Source organism: Pristis pectinata, chromosome 38 (assembly GCF_009764475.1).
Source record: "Pristis pectinata isolate sPriPec2 chromosome 38, sPriPec2.1.pri, whole genome shotgun sequence".
Lineage (NCBI taxonomy): Eukaryota > Metazoa > Chordata > Chondrichthyes > Rhinopristiformes > Pristidae > Pristis > Pristis pectinata.
In genome coordinates, this window is record NC_067441.1 from 3,878,451 (window position 1) to 3,895,617 (window position 17,167).

Here is a 17,167-nt window from a genome sequence, read left to right on the forward strand (position 1 = left end):
CGGAGGGCACTAGTGAGGGAGGTCCTCGTGGTCAGAGGGGCACGCGTGAGGGAGCTGCTCATGGCCACAGGGGCACACAGTGAAGGACTGCAACGCCACAGGAGTTGCTGTCTTCTGGCTGAGTTGTTAACCCACAGTACCTCCCCAGGTGAACTTAAGCACCAGAGAGCCACGATTGGCAAGGTGTGTCCACGGGAACCGGAGACATTCGACAGTGCTCCCAAGCGAAGAACAAGGACCCCAGAGCCTCGGAACACTCTGCTCCCCTTCACACAGGACCCCGACCTGGGAGTGCACCAGCCACTTCCTCGTCGTTAGTGGTTCAAAGGCTGTCAGTAGATGCAGGGTTGACCAGAGCAGTTAGGAGTGATGTATGCCTAGGTCTTGTCCAGATGTATTGGGGGACAGGGACTAACCCACGATGTGAGTCTGAAGCACGAGGGAGAGGGCTACTCCCCGACCCAGAGCTCGGGCTCAGAAGAAGAACAAGGCTGTCCAAGGCCTGGTTTTTTTATCCTTCAAAGGCAGTCGACCAGGGTCCAAATTTGTGGGAGCTTGCTGTGCACAAATTGGCCACTGACACTTCTAATGTACGCACATTACACAGAAAAAACTCTTCACTGGCTGTCAAATGGGTTTGGACATCCAGGGGTTGTGAAAGGTGCCACTCAAAAGCCAGCTGCTTGTTTCTAAAAGCATTCTAAAGTTCGTGCTATTTTAAGTCACCCGTTCTTAACAGAGGGTAAAGTGTTTACGGATAGCAAGTGTCACATACCAACTTATGTCACTGCTTCATGGCTTGTAGGTATATCACCAGATGTCCTATTGTGTTAAAAAGCAGGCAGTTACAGATGGTAGCTGTACCATGTGTATATAGATTCATGTTTAAAATCTGATATGAACACACACAGCCCATGTCAACTGTCAAATCATAAATTCTGATTTTACATTTAGAATGGAATCTGCCTATGTAAACAGATTATGCTATAATTACCTCTTCCCTCTACCCCCTCATTGCCATTGGTAGGAAGCCGAAACGACTGCAAGACGTGCTTGTATCACCAGCCTCCAATACAAATATGGATGGACTTAAAATCAGAATGGACAGCTTCAAAATGGGGGCTGTGTTCACCAGGTTAACGCCTGGGATGACAGAGCTGTCCTATCAAGAGAGGCCAGACGATTTGTGGAGTGATCTTATTTTACCAAATAATAACAGGTGACGTTATTTTTCCAGTGAGGTCACCTCGCAAGCCCTCCAGGATCTTTTTAAGAGGGAGTTCCAATGTCTCCACTAGTGGGAGAGTGAAGAACAAGGGGATGTAGTTCCAAGATAAAGGGGTGGTCATTTTAAACTAAGGTACGTAGAGATGACCTCTCTCAGGGACTAGTGAAGCTCCGGAGTTCTCAGCCCCTGAGGGTGGTGGAAGCCCGCATCATTAGAAAGATTTCAGGTGGAGATAAGTAAATATTTGAAAGATCAAGGAATTGAGGGTGATGGGGAGGGGGCACAGAGGAGGAGGCCAGCAGAGATCAGCCATGATCTTATTGAATTACGGGCAGCTTTGAGGGTCTGGTGGTCGACTCCCTGCTCCTATTTTCTTGTGTTCTTGTGCACCCCGACCCAATTATACACCAACTTCCCTGTCCTGATATTCCTTCCCCAAAATCCAGACTTCTGGAGGATATCTTTCCTTCAAAGGGCACCACAGGATTTTTGAGGGAAGAGTGCTGTCCTAGCAGCCAAAATCAATGTTTGAAATAATGGGGGGGTGATCTCACTACAGCGTAGAAGATTCTGAGCGTGCTTGATGAGGGAAATGCTGGGAATATCTAGAACGGCAGGGACTTGGCCTCAGGTTAAGGATGAGGATCAGCTATTCAGGACCTAGGGTAGAAAGTTCTGCACCAAGATCCTTACGACACTTGGGTATTATCCATCCTAGGGGGCTGTGGGTAACTGGAAGCCTGGGAGAGGCTGGGTTGAACATTAATTAATCTAAGGGTTATGGATCAAGTTGGAAAGAAGGGCTTGAAGATCAGTCATGATCGTACTGACTGATGGAGCAAGCTTAAGGGGCTGACTTCCACCTCGCCCTCCTATTTAATCTTATTTTCTCCCTCTGGACTGATCAACCAGTGTTTATAAATAATATTCCTGCATTGCATGTATTTCGGGTAACTAGCTGACGTCACACAGACGGTCATAAATGGTCGGGCTTGGAGCACAATCATATATTTAATGGCAGAAGAAAATCTGTGTTAAATGTTGGCTGCTCCTTTAAGACCACAATATGTGCTCCCTAATAAGGAAGCGGTCTAAATTTAAGTCAGCACGAGGCTATTAGTGGCTCATTACGACTTCCTAACTGCACCACTTTTAGCTGGTGTCTCCAGATACTCGACCCCTTCACCACAGCGGACACTTTGCCAAGATCACCTCTGTCATCCCCTGAGATGCTCAGTCTGATTACCGGTGGGGGGGGGTGGTGGGTGGTAGGGGAGCAGGCCCGACCTCCTCAGACTACCTTGGCCTGGATGGTGAATGCCTCAGGGTCCAGGATGCAGATCTCCATGTTCTCCGTGCCGATAACCAGGCAGCTCACGGCATCCTCGTCCACCATGTTCTTGTTCAGTGTGGCCATGCATGCGATCACAGTCTGCAAAACATGGGGAGGGAGAGTGAGGGGCGGACTGTGGGTCACCAGGGGAGCAGTCACATCTGGGGAGGGAGGCAGACACAGACAGGGGTATACAGGGGGTGGGGAGAGGGGGAGGGGAGGGGAGGGGAGGGAGGGAGAGTGGGAGAGGGAGAGAGAGAGAGAGAGAGACACACACACACACGGGGAGGGAGTAGGAGGGGGGAGGGCGGGAGTAGGAGACGGTGGGGGGGAGTGGGAGAGGGTGGGAGGGGGGAGGAGGGGAGGGGGAGGAGGGAGGAGGAAGAGGGGGAGGGGGGAGGAGGGAGAGAGAGTGAGCGAGAGACGGGGCAGGGGGTGAGGGGGAGAGATGGGGACGGGGCGGGGGGGAGAGACGGGGACGGGGCGGGGGGAAGGGGACAGGGGGCGGGGGGGAGAACGAGAGACGGACAGCAGTGGAGTCCTCACCCCGCTCCCCTTTTCCTCCCTGCTGACAGACTATATGTGGTAATCAACTTTAGGAACATGAAGGTAAATTCTCTCCTTTCTTACCCACCAGCACCGACCCTCCGTTCATCCCACTTTTATCGTGGCTTCAGAGAATGCCTGCAAGCTCTTTATTCCCAGGAGCAAGCTCACTCTCAAAGTCAAGCTTCATCCTGTTCTCGTCCAACACCTGCACTCGTCAACACAGGGTTAACAGAGCAGTGATCAGGAGTGGGGCCAGCCGCAGGCCTAGTGCACTGAGGACATCTACCGGGCCTCAGTGGGAGTAGCAGAGGACACACCGGTGCTGCAGTCATGGCACCGACTGTCAGGAGAACTGCTAGGTGTAGTCCCAGGTTAATTGGTCGGACTATCCCACAGCAGTTATCCGCTGTGACCTGCCCCAGCTCGTGCCCACTCAAGTGCGGCGGCGGTGTCTAACCTTGGATCAGCTCGGAGTCCCACCATCTCTGTGTATTTAGCAGCCACCACTGGTTCACCAATGCCTGTCCATCACTGCCCACCACAACCATCTGCACCCCAGAGCTGTCCTGGCCCCACCACCTCACCCCGTCTCCCAGTGATCTCCGCTTATCTCTGCCACCTCTCTGTCTCCTGCAGGCTCCATCTCTGTAGCCCTCCTCACCACCCCTCCCGCGTCGTGGCGCTCCCTTCTCGCCACGATGCTCCCTCCTCCACACCACTGATCCCATCATCTCCTTTAACCCCACTCGTCCATCTTCCTGCACCCCTTCCTCGCCGTCCTGCCTGTCCACACAACCACCAACCCCAGTTCCCACTGTCAACCCTCCTCTTCCTGGTCTCACCATCTCCCCCCTTCCACCATCTCCCCCCTCCTCACCCCCACCCCCCCACCATCTCCCCCCTCCTCCAAACCCCACCGTCTCCCCCCTCCTCCGGCCCCCCCACCATCTTCCCCCTCATCCCCCCCCACCGTCTCCCCCCACCTCCCCCCTCCTCCAGCCATACCATCTCCCCCCTCCTCCCCCCCACCATCTCCCCCGGCCACAGAACTTCCTCATGTCCCCCCATCCCTGCCTTCACTACCACCCATCATTATTCCAAACCCCTCACCGAATTTCTCCCTCTCTTCCCCCAGCGGGTCGGGGGCAACGGAGGGCAGCTACTGCACCCACTGTTGCTCGGGCCATACCTGCCGTTTGATGGGCTGCAGTTTGTGGAGATTGACAAAGGGCTCCATCTCGTGAGGCTCTAACATCAGGTACCTGAGTGAGGAGAGATCAGGGGAAGAGGTGAAGACCAGGGGCCTGCCATTCGCAATGAAAGCAGCCCATCCTACTGCAGCTTTCGTCACCTCCAGGCACCAGAAACCATCCACAGATGGCCAAGGTCATTCTTGAGCCAATTAGCTCACAAGTTCCCAAAGAGCTAAGTGATATTCATCCAGTCGTGCTGCTTGTGGAATAAACATTGGGCCCAGGACACGGGGACGTTTCCCCATCGCTCTTCCAACAGTGGCTACAGGATCTTCCGAATCCACTTCAGGAGGGACAACCTGAGAGACAATTCTCCAAGACGTTTGTGCTCCCTCCTCACTGCCCCTCCAGCAGCAGCTCCTCACCGCCTCCCCCCCCCCCCCCCCTGCTGCACAGCGCTCCCTCCTCACCGCCCCTCCGGCGGCACAGTGCTCCCTCCTCACCGCCCCTCCCGCGGTGCGGCACGGCACTCCCTCCTCACCGCCCCTCCCACAGCGCTCCCTCCTCACCGCCCCTCCCACAGTGCTCCCTCCTCACCGCCCCTCCCACAGCGCTCCCTCCTCACCGCCCCTCCAGTGGCGCAGTGCTCCCTCCTCACTGCCCCTCCCACAGTGCAGTGCTAGCTCCGCACTGCCATACCAACAGTGTGGCAGTCCCTCAGCCCTGCCCTGCTGACAGTTCACTGCTCCATCAGACTCCAGGGCAAGAAAGGATGCTTCACTGAACCATAAGTACAGTCTAGAGTAAGAAACTATCTGCCAGTGGCTCTTCAGTCCCCTAATGCATCATCTAGTGCTAGTCATCAGACACAGTGGGCGTCAACTCACCTCAGGGATCTCACAGACAGGGGAACATCTCCCTTGTCCCTGTGGAATAAGCAGAAGGAGGGAAATGACTACTCTGAGGACTGCAAAGTTTCCACATGTACAAAAACTTTGGATAAGAAACTGGCAGTCAAGGGAAGTTGTGGAATGAAAGTTGAGTGAGTGTTGGGTGCACACAATGAGTTATCAATGGCTGAACCTGGGAGACCAGTGATGACTTCCACTGGATAATGTCAGAACAGTTGTCCTGTGTGGGTTATTCAGGCTTGATGCAGCCATGATAACATCTGTACTGTGCATTTAACGTAACAGAAGGTGCTTCACAGGTGCGTTCACAACACAAACATGAGCCCGAGCCACATAAGGAGATAGGAGGTGACCAGAAGCTTGGCTGGAGAGGTGGGCTTTACAGAAGGGCGGAGAGGTTTAGGGAGGGAATTCCAGACAACTGAAAGCACGGCCACTGACGGTCGAGCAGTGGGAGTTGGGTGATGTGCGGGAGGTTGGAAATGGAGGAACACCGAAGTCTGGGAATGCGCATGGCAGGAGATATAATCGTGTGTGAATTCGGCCAGAGTCTCTGGTCAAAAGCCAAATCTACCTCCCTCCCCAAGAGCCACAGTGTGTCTAGGCTAACTGTGGCATACCACATTGAGGTCTGTCCCTGTTCCCTTGCATCATTGGTTCTTGAACCAACCTGCACAACCCTAATCACTACCTCAGTATAATAACACTGGCCACTTTGCCCACTTACCGCTACAATGAACTTTTGTCTTTTATGTTCTAATTGTGTTCTTTCTTGTAAGAATTGTGTATAATTTATGTTTACTTCATGTTTTTCTTGTGAATGCTGCGTATCTGATGCTATGTGTCTGTGATGCTGCGAAAAGTTTTTCACGGCACCGGTGCATTCATGTGCATCTGACAATACGCTCAACTTTGACCCTCTTAGCCTGCAGGCTTTGGCTGCTCTCTGAGGCGTCTCTGCCACTGGGCTGCCGGAGCCAGCTCACTGCCAGGACCCTGTCAATACCTCAGCCCAAGAGGGGCACTGCCACAACTCTGCCTTGACTGACCTCTGCTTTCACAGCCTCTTGCATTACATTGAAGGCCCCTGCCCCCTCCCCCTGCTCGATACCTCCTCAGGATGATGACCGTGCCAGACTGCTGGCGAGAACTGACTCACCGGAGGCTCTCCAGCATCTCTTTGAGTGTTAGGGGGTCGATTTTGTCCTAAACGTAAAGAACAAATTAGCTCAATAAACACTGCAACCACACCGACAATACTGCAGAAAGTTACAGGCAATCTAGACACAGATGCTACACCACAGGAGGCCATTCGACCCATCGAGTCTGTATGGCTTCTTTTATCTAATCAACCCCTACACCACTCTCGTGCATCCCAAATACTATCCGCTTCCTCAGAATCAGGTTCATTATCACTGACGGGAAATGTATTGTTTTGCAGCAGCAGTACAGTGCAAAGACATAAAATTACCATAAATTACAAAATAAATAAAGTGTGCAAAAAAAGGGAATAACAGGGTAGTGATAATAGGTTGATGGACCGTTCAGAAATCTGATGGCGGGGGGGGAAGGAGGAGTTCTTGAATCGCCAAGTGTGGGTCTTCAGGCTCCTGTACCTCCTCCCCGATGGTAGTAACGGGAAGAGGGCATGCCCCAGGTGGTGAGGGTTCTCAGTGATGGATGCTGCCTTCTTGAGGCACCGCCTCTTGAAGATGTCTGTTCTGTTCCTCAGAGCACAGTCCCTCTGACAGTGCAGCACTCCCTTCGCACCGCAGGGCATCCTAAAGCAGGGTTATGGGTTTCAGTGAGCCATCTCTTGGAGGATAAAGAGGTGTCACTGAGCCACAACTGTGCGGCCAGCGGCATCCTGAGGACCCCAAGAAAGATCATATTCTTCCTTTCTCTAGTTATTGAAAGGATGGCAGATTATCCTAACTGTGTCCAGTTGAGCCATTAACCCACCCACTGCCTCACACAGTCACTGAAGAACATAATATTAAAGCTCTGCCTTATATTGACTGGGCGGAGGTGGGGGTGTGGTGGGGTGGGTGGGGAAATGAGGAAAACTTTCCTGCCACAGAAAAACACCCCCTTCACACTTCATAGAATCATAGAACAGTGTAGCACAATAAAGGCCCTTCGGCCCACAATGTGCCGACCTTTAAGCCTCGCCTGAGACTATCTAACCCCTTCCTCCCACATATCCCTCTATTTTAAATTCCTCCAATATGCTTATCTAGTAATCTCTTGAATTTGACCAATGTACCTGCCTCCACCACCACCCCAGGCAGTGCAGTCCATGCCCCAACCACTCTCTGGGTAAAAATACTTCCTCTGATATCTCCCTTGAACCTCCCAACCGTTACTTTAAAGCCATGCCCTCTTGTACTGAGCATTGGTGCCCTACTAAACAGTCCTTGGATGTGCAGGAGAGCCCGAGCTGCAGAGCTGAGAGGTAGGATGAGGATGGGCTACACTTTCATGATAGCAAAGACATGATGAGCCAAATAGACTCATTCAGTTTCATACTTTTTCTATGACAGTATCCAGATCAGTCCCAGAGAGGGATATTTCCAGATCCTGCACTTTGAGCAAGAAAATTTACCTGCCAAATTTTGTTGTTGTACACACACAGGTGCCAGGCATTGCCAGGGGAAGTGGTGGAAGCAGATACAACAGCAATGTTGAAGAAGCATTCAGACAGGCAGGGAACAGAGGGATAGGAACCTTGTGTAGGCAGACGGGATTAGTTTAGATTGGCTTTGTGCTTGGCACAGACACGGTGGGCCGAAGGGCCTGTTCCTGTGCTGGACTTTCTATGTTCTACGACGTCAGTTCCTTAGAGAGGGTGTGGAGGAGGTTCGGCAGAATGTCCCGGGGATGACAGACTTCGGTTGACATATAGAGGAACTGAATCTGCTGTCCTTGGTTAAGGGGAGGTTTAATCACGGGCAGGAGGGTTGGAGACCAGAGGGGAACATGGAGTGAAGGTGATTGGGAAAAGAACCAGCAGGGAGAGGAGGGGAATATTGTTCCGCTACAAGCTGCAATCGGGAACGTGCTGCGTGAAAGAGAATGGAACTTCCAAGGGGTGATTGGAGGAAAACAGGAAGAAGCACAATGTGCCAGGTCGTGGGAAGAGAGGAGAGGGAGTGAGGGGATCGGCAAATTCCTTCGACGGAGATGGGGCTGGACTAACAGGTCGAACAATCTCTTCTGTGCATTGATGTTCTGCACGCCATTGCCAACAAACTATGGACCAGATTTAAGCTTTACTGAAGGTTTCCTTACCTCCTTGACCTGGTTCCACACGTCCTGTTCCACTGAGTTGACCTCCAGAGGGGGGAGGGTAAACTTGAAGTAGGGCCGGAGATTCTTGTAGATGTAGATGTAGGGTCCCGAGGCAACTGCTACAGCAGGAGTCCTGGGCTCATTGGTGTCCATGAGGAAGGCGAGGACTCCAGTTGGCAGGTCTATCAGTGTGTGCTCTGAGACCATGCTGGTTCCTTTGTACACCTTCAGCTTCATGTTGTACAGACCCGTGCCCAGGTCTCCAACAACCAGCTAAGTTAATAACAGACTGTGGTTAATACAAGGCAGTGGATGAAATAGGTGGAGGCCATTCAGCCCCTCACGTCTGTTACACAGGAGCATAGAAACAGGCCCTTCGGCCCAATTGGTCCCTGCTGAACAAGATGCTCCATCCAAGCTAGTCCCATTTGTGAGTGTTTGGCCCATATCCTTCTCAACCTTTCCAATCCACGTCCCTGTCCAACTGTCTTTTAAAGAATGAACATTCAGCCTTTGAACAAATTGCCCAGGAAGAGGGGGCCACCCACCAGGGCAGTCTCTGCACAGAAGAGGCCACTTAAACACTCCCACCGCTTTCCAACGTTCGGTTCGATCTCGTTTAACTCTGCCAGAACTCCAGGAAAATCACACAACTCAGCAAAACACCACAGGCCTCAGTTTTGACATTCCCGATCAACGCCCCACCAGCAGCTTTTATTTGGCGGTGGGGGGGCGGAATTATAAACCTACTCCCCTTTGTAGGAAGAAATTCTTCCTGATGTCACCCTGCCTTGAATTTTCAGGTATTTCCCTATGTCGTTACACCTCCCCACCTCACCCCTCTCCCCCCAAATTCCCCAACCTCATCCCCATTCCCCCCTTCCGCATCCCCCCCCTCCAACCTCCTCGCTCCTGCCTCCCCCTCTCCCCCCACCAGAGGAAACAGTTCCCACTGAATCCTTTGATCATCTCTAGGTCACTGACTTAAACTTCCATACTCGGGATGTCACAAGTGTTTCCTCAGATTTTAACTCTTTCAATTCCTGATTCCAGTTCCTCCGTAGTTTTTTTTGATGAATGGTTGGTTGCAAGACCGTACTGCTTTCAAATAAACCTGGCGGATGGCCAACCCAGCCATGCATTGTAGGGTGCCACATAAAGTGACACTATTTCCATTTCCTTTGTATCTAACCTTTACTGTCCCTGATCTGGGGTTGTGTGACGGGACAGTGTGCAGGGAGACCAAGAGACTGGAATCTGGAGCAACAAACAATCTGCTGGAGAAACTCAGTGGGTCAAGCAGCATCTGTGGGAGGAAATCCCCTTGACAGATACCAGAGAAAAACACGAATAATGCTGGAGGAACTCAGCAGGCCAGGCGGCATCCGTGGAGAAAAGCAGGCGGTCAACGTTTCGGGTCAGGACCTTTCCTCAGGACTGAGGATGGGAAGAGGGGAAGCCCAATATGTAGGAGGGAAAAGCAGAGCAGTGACGGGTGAACAAAAGAGGGGCGGCAGGGTGGTGATAGGTAGATGCAGGTAAGAGATGGTGATGGGCAGGTGCGGGGGAGGAGGGGAGAGCAGATCCACCGAGGGAGGGGTCAAAGGTAAGAAGAGATAAAAAGAGGCTGGGAAAGAAGAGAAGAAGCCTGGTTGGTGGGGGGGGGGGGTGGTTTGTGGGGGGGGGGGGGGGGGGGGGGGGGGGCGATTACTGAAAGTGGGAGAATTCAGTGTTCCTGCCGTTAGGCTGCAAGGTTCCAAGACGGAAAATGAGGTGCTGTTCCTCCAGCTTGCGCAGTGGAGGAGGCCAAGGACTGACCGATACGATCCTGATGCAGGGTTTCGACCCGAAACGTCGACAGTTCCTTTCCTCCCACAGATGCTGCTCGACCCACCAAGTTCCTCCAGCAGATCGCTTGTTGTTCCGGTGTAGAGGGAGCTTTACTCTGTACCTAACCCATGGTGTCCCTCATCCTACGCCCACACTACAAACTTCAAAATTCCCAACAGAGGCATCCCTCACCAGCATGAAAGCACCAGCTATTCATAGAGATGAACAAGCACACAAGTGCATCCTCAAATATATTCAAGCACTGGAAGACTGTGCGAGGTTTGAGAGGCGAGGTGAGATAACGTTACATTGTACTTCCTCCTACAGAGCAAGTGGGATCTCTCCTGTAAAAAAAAGTTGCAGAGGTGTCTAGCTTGCTGTTGGCTGAATTTATTAAGGGTTACAGGGCAAATGGGGCTGGATGGGCCCAAGATGTAGATTATCCGAGATTAAGATGAATGGTACAACAGTGACAATGGACGGAAAGGCCTCCTCTGTTCCTCATACGACTACTCTCTGCAAGAACTGATATGTTAGTCTGAATGTCAATTTGTCTCTGACACTCGGTGAACAAGTCCTGCAGGTGTAGTCTAGAAAAGTCAAAGTCGAGTTTATTGTCACATGCACAAGTCCATGTGTGCACAGGTGCAATGAAAAACTTACTTGCAGCAGCATCACAGGCACAGAGCAGTAGAGACAGAACATTCACAAGCAAAACATATTATACAAAATATACAAAATAGAACACAATTAGAACAAAAAAAAGTCCATTGCAGTGCAAAGTGGTCCCAGTGTTGCTCTACTGAGGTAGTGATTAGGGTTGTGCAGGTTGGTTCAAGAACCGAATGGTTGAAGGGAAGTAGCTGTTCCTGAACCTGGTGGTGTGGGACTTCAGGCTTCTGCACCTCCTGCCCAATGGGAGCTGCGAGAAGATGGCATGGGACGGATGGTGTGGATCTTTGATTACAGATGTTGCCTTCTTGAGGCAACACCTCATATAGACACTACCGATGGTGGGGAGGGATGTGCCCATCATGTATTGGGCTCAGTCCACTACTCTCTGCAGCTTCCTGTGCATTCAAATTGCTGTACCAGACCATGGTGCAACCAGTCAGGATACTTTCAACAGTACATCTGTAGAGGTTTGTTAGAGTGTTCAGTGACATGCTGAACCTCCTTAACCTTCTAAAAAAAGTAGAGATGCTGGGGCATCTTGTGCATCGAAGTCAGCGTGGCTGGTATCCATCAAAGGGAGTGGGACTAACTGCATTGCCTTCTCAGCAAGCTGCCATGTTACCACACCGATGAATGAGAAACAAAGCTCCCTTTACCTTATTCTCACCGTCTCCTTGCAGATCTGCCAGAGCTGTAAAGGGAAGAGGTGACCTGTTACTGATTGCTTTGGGTTTCCAGCTCACTCTGTTCAAGTCTTGTTTGAGAAAAGCTGATAACCAAACATAAAGTTCAATGTTAGGATGAGAAAAGTCCAGAGTGATGTCCTGTTTTCCATTCTTGCTGCCAATACTTTCTTTGTACTGCACCTGCTAATCTAGTGACAGAGTATAGTTTTTAGAACATAGAATAGAACATAGAACAATTGCAGCATAATTCAGGCCTTTTGGCCCACAAAGCTGGGCCGAGCATGTCCTTACCCTAGAAATTACTAGGCTTACCCATAGCCCTCTATTTTACTCAGCTCCGTATACCTATCTAACAGTATCTTGAAAGACCCTATCGTATCAGCCTCCACCACCATCTCCGGCAGCCCATTCCACACATTCCAAACCTATGTCCTCTTGTGGCCACCAATTCAGCCCTGGGGAAAAGCCTCTGACTATCTACCCAATCAATACCTCTCATCATCTTATACACCTCTATCAGGTCCCCCCTCATCCTCCGTCTCTCCAAGAAGAAAAGGCCGAGTTCCCTCAACCTGCTTTCATAAGGCATGCTCCACATCCCAGGCAGCATCCTTGTAAATCTCCTCTGCACCCTCTCTATGGCTTCCACATCTTTCCTGTAGTGAGGTGACCAGAACTGAGCACAGTAATTTTCTATGTGTTTACAAGAGGGAGAAGACACTTTGGCAAGATTGCCGTCTAGTGACAAGGTGTGCAACAGTATCATGACTGTTTACATAGCAAATTACAAAGGGAAACACTGACAGATTGTGGCCAGTTGAGCATCTCCAGATCTCCATCAATCTTTCATGCTTTCAGTTGTCAAGGCAACAAGCTCTATAACTCCCTCCCTCCCACCTCTTCCATTAAGACACTGCCGAAAGCTGACTTCTTTGACTGAGCTTTGGTCATCTGTCCTAATTTCTTACTGTCAGCTTTAATATGATAACCATTCCTCACTGAGGCAACACACAAGATGCTGGAGGAACTCAGTAGCGTCAGGAGCATCTATGGAGGGAAATGGACTGTCGACATTTCGGGTAGAGACCCTTCATCTGGACAGTTCTTCACAGAGGCAGGGAGGAGCTGGGCAATGGGAGGGATTGGAACACAGGTACGATGGGACTGGTGGGGGGTGAGGACAAAGAGCCAAAAATGTGCTGCGCAACAGCATTAACAAACTGTTTAACCTACCCACACAGGAGGAGAAGGTGAAGAGATTCGCCACAGGATCATAATGAGCATCCAACCATTTTGCATGGGCTTCGCTACAGGGAATAACACAAAACGATTGTCAATCACCCAGTACTGTTGATGGAAGCCATGTTCAACACCAACACATGGGTTTGGAAGTTGCAGGGAGAAGGAGCAACAAGTAAATCCTCCCTCTGCCTCACGGAAGGATCCCCTGGATGTCAGTGCCAGAAGATATCGAGCCAGTCACAGGAACAACAGGCAGGAAATAGGGCCTTGCTTTACTCCCATTTTTAATGAGGCTCAGGATATCCTGAAGCATCCACAGCGGGTGCTGACAGGGTGCGGCCAGTGTGTGTTCAGACAGATCCCAGCAGATAAATGAAGCTGCCCACGTGAGGCTGCTCGGTCCAAAGATGTTCTCTCACCCTCCACAATCCCTCTCACTGACCAGCCACACCTGAACCCCCCTCCACCACTGAAACCACCCCAAACCCAGGCCCCTCCCCACCGAACCCACTCCCTCACCCTGACCCCCTCCCCACCGAACCCACTCCCTCACCCTGACCCCCTCCCCACTGAACCCACTCCCTCACCCTGACCCCCTCCCCACCGAACCCACTCCCTCACCCAGACCCCCTCCCACTGAACCCACTCCCTCACCCTGACCCCCTCCCCACCGAACCCACTCCCTCACCCTGACCCCCTCCCCACCGAACCCACTCCCCCACCCTGACCCCCTCCCCACTGAACCCACTCCCTCACCCTGACCCCCTCCCCACCGAACCCACTCCCCCACCCTGACCCCCTCCCCACTGAACCCACTCCCTCACCCTGACCCCCTCCCCACCGAACCCACTCCCTCACCCTGACCCCCTCCCCACCGGACCCTCCCTCACTTTGACCATCCCCCCTCCCCCTCACTTCTCTCCGCCCTCGGCCATGATCCGCGCCTCCGCGCTCTGTGTAGGCCTCGTCTCCACGGCAACCGACTTCCGGTCCCTCTCCGACACCCGTCCCCCCGCGCCCCCGGACAGAGGTTCCGTCCATGGACCGCCCTGGATTCACGGTTCGGTGGGGGGGAGTGAGGGAGAAGAGGGAGGAGGAGGGGGTGACGGGGTGAGGGAGGAGGAGGAGGAGGAGTTGAGCGGTGGGGGGAGGAGGAGGAGGAGGAGGGGGTGGGGCGAGGAGGAGGGGGGGTGAGCGGGGTGGTGAGGACGAGGGGGGGTGAGGACGAGGGGGGTGAGGGGGGGTGGTGAGGACGAGGGGGGTGAGGGGGGGTGGTGAGGACGAGGGGGGGTGAGGGGGTGGTGAGGACGAGGGGGGGTGAGGAGGAGGAGGGGAGTGGGGTGAGGGGGAGGAAGAGGAGGAGGGGATGAGGGGGGTGAGGGGGAGGAGGAGGGGGTGTGTGGGGGAAGGGGGTGAGGGGGAGGAGGGGGTGAGGAGGAGGGGGTGTGGGGGAGGCGGGGGGGGTGAGGGGAGAGGAGGAGGGGGTGTGGGGAGGCGGGTGGGGGTGAGGGGAGAGGGGGGGGTGTGGGGAGGCGGGTGGGGGTGAGGGGAGAGGAGGGGGGGTGTGGGGAGGCGGGTGGGGGTGAGGGGAGAGGAGGAGGGGGTGTGGGGAGGCGGGTGGGGGTGAGGGGAGAGGAGGAGGGGGTGTGGGGAGGCGGGTGGGGGTGAGGGGAGAGGGGGGGGTGTGGGGAGGCGGGTGGGGGTGAGGGGAGAGGAGGGGGGTGTGGGGAGGCGGGTGGGGGTGAGGGGAGAGGAGGAGGGGGTGTGGGGAGGCGGGTGGGGGTGAGGGGAGAGGGGGGGTGTGGGGAGGCGGGTGGGGGTGAGGGGAGAGGAGGGGGGTGTGGGGAGGCGGGTGGGGGTGAAGGGAGAGGAGGAGGGGGTGTGGGGAGGCGGGTGGGGGTGAGGGGAGAGGAGGGGGTGTGGGGAGGCGGGTGGGGGTGAGGGGAGAGGAGGAGGAGGGGGTGTGGGGGGGAGGGGGTGTTGGGGAAGAGGAGGGGAGCAGAGTGGGAGGGAGGAATTTGGGGAGTGAGGGGGGAGTGAGGAGTCTGGGGAGGGGAGTGAGGGAGGGGGAGGGGGAGGGCAGTGGGGGAGAGAGTAAAGGATAGAGGAGGGAGGGAGTGAGGTGGGGAGGGTTAACTTTCCCCCGGTGTGTGGGTGAGGGGCAGAATCTGGGGGGGGGGGGAGAGACGATGGGAATGTGCGGAGAATAAAATGGGATCAGTGTTAGTGGGTGCTTGGCAGTACAGGCTCGATGGGCTGAAGGGCCTGTTTGTGTGCTGGCTGTAAAGATGCCCTGAGACACCACCATCTACCTAGTGCCCCTCCTTCTGCCGAAGACGTCCGTGAATCTCAGCCGGGTCTTCCCGGGGTCTTTGAAACAGCAGAGAAAGGAATTTGCTCTCCTTTTGCTTTCGTGATTCCCGCTCACAAGATATAAACCCCAGACTGTACCATTTAGCAGCTAGTAATAATTATGATCAATTCCAGTCCCTGCCACAGGTCAGCTCACAGACCATCGACACCGTGCTGAAATACACAAGAGACTCAGCACAAAAAAAAACTGGCAGATTCATCCTGATGATAACAAAATGTTCTCATCCTTTGATGACAAAAGGCGTCAAATGAAATGCTGTCTAATAATTAACTACAAGCCGTGACTCTGTGGCTGCATCTCTTGCCTCTGATGCAGATAAAACTTCCCACTCCACTGACGGGACAGATCCTTGATGCTCACTTGTGACGCTCCCTTGTTATCTTTTCATTTCTTTCCAATTATCACCTCACTGAACCGTGGGGCATGACACTGGGACTTTGCAGAATGTTGTCCTCTCTCTCTCTCTCTCACACAAGCACACGCACACACAGCATAAAACAAACTGCTGGAGGAAATCAGCAGCATCTGTGGAGGCAGAGGGTGGACGATGTCTCAAAGTCACAGTTGAGTTTATTGTCAGATGCACAAGTCCATGTGTGCACAGGTGCAATGAAAAACTTACCTGCAGCAGCATCACAGGCACAGAGCATCAGATAAGCAGGATTCACAAGAAAAATATAAATGATGCACAATTTTTACAAGAAAGAACACAATTAGAAACGTGCAGTGTTCCCCCACCACTGCCCCTCCAACCGTGCAGTGTCCCCCCACCACTGCCCCTCCAACCGTGCAGTGTCCCCCACCATTGCACCTCCAGCAGTGCAGTGTCCCCCCACCGCTGCCCCTCCAGCAGTGCAGTGTCCCCCCACCATTGCCCCTCCAGCAGTGCAGTGTCCCCCCACCATTGCCCCTCCAGCAGTGCAGTGTCGCCCCACCGTTGCCCCTCCAGCAGTGCAGTGTCGCCCCACCGTTGCCCCTCCAGCAGTGGTGTCCCCCACCGCTGCCCCTCCAGCAGTGCAGTGTCCCCCACCGCTGCCCCTCCAGCAGTGCAGTGTCCCCCCACCGCTGCCCCTCCAGCAGTGCAGTGTCGCCCCACCGCTGCCCCTCCTGCAGTGCAGTGTCGCCCCACCGCTGCCCCTCCTGCAGTGCAGTGTCGCCCCACCGCTGCCCCTCCAGCAGTGCAGTGTCTCCCCACCGCTGCCCCTCCAGCAGTGCAGTCCCCCACCGCTGCCCCTCCTGCAGTGCAGTGTCCCCCCACCGCTGCCCCTCCTGCAGTGCAGTGTCCCCCACCGCTGCCCCTCCTGCAGTGCAGTGTGCCCCCACCGCTGCCCCTCCTGCAGTGCAGTGTCCCCCACCGCTGCCCCTCCTGCAGTGCAGTGTGCCCCCACCGCTGCCCCTCCTGCAGTGCAGTGTCCCCCCACCGCTGCCCCTCCTGCAGTGCAGTGTGCCCCCACCGCTGCCCCTCCAGCAGTGCAGTGTGCCCCCACCGCTGCCCCTCCTGCAGTGCAGTGTCCCCCACCGCTGCCCCTCCTGCAGTGCAGTGTGCCCCCACCGCTGCCCCTCCTGCAGTGCAGTGTCCCCCCACCGCTGCCCCTCCTGCAGTGCAGTGTCCCCCCACCGCTGCCCCCTCCTGCAGTGCAGTGTCCCCCACCGCTGCCCCTCCTGCAGTGCAGTGTCCCCCCACCGCTGCCCCTCCTGCAGTGCAGTGTCCCCCACCGCTGCCCCTCCTGCAGTGCAGTGTCCCCCACCGCTGCCCCTCCTGCTGTGCAGTGTGCCCCCACCGCTGCCCCTCCTGCAGTGCAGTGTCCCCCACCGCTGCCCCTCCTGCAGTGCAGTGTCCCCCACCGCTGCCCCT

At 54.4% G+C, this 17,167-nt stretch overlaps 1 protein-coding gene across 1 annotated transcript in view; it reads right to left on the reverse strand.

Moving 5' to 3' along the window:
- bbs1 (Bardet-Biedl syndrome 1) overlaps window positions 1–14,079 on the reverse strand; it is a 37,733-nt gene extending 23,654 nt beyond the window's left edge. Inside the window, exons 1-8 of the mRNA XM_052045235.1 lie at window positions 13,854–14,079; window positions 12,930–13,003; window positions 11,667–11,701; window positions 8,506–8,778; window positions 6,374–6,420; window positions 5,191–5,229; window positions 4,300–4,372; window positions 2,529–2,660 (exon numbers count right to left, since the gene is read on the reverse strand). Of these exons, the coding sequence (XP_051901195.1) occupies window positions 2,529–2,660; window positions 4,300–4,372; window positions 5,191–5,229; window positions 6,374–6,420; window positions 8,506–8,778; window positions 11,667–11,701; window positions 12,930–13,003; window positions 13,854–13,873 (693 nt within the window). The 5' untranslated portion in view covers window positions 13,874–14,079. The remainder of the gene's footprint in view (window positions 1–2,528; window positions 2,661–4,299; window positions 4,373–5,190; window positions 5,230–6,373; window positions 6,421–8,505; window positions 8,779–11,666; window positions 11,702–12,929; window positions 13,004–13,853) is intronic.
- Between the last annotated feature and the right edge of the window lie 3,088 nt (window positions 14,080–17,167).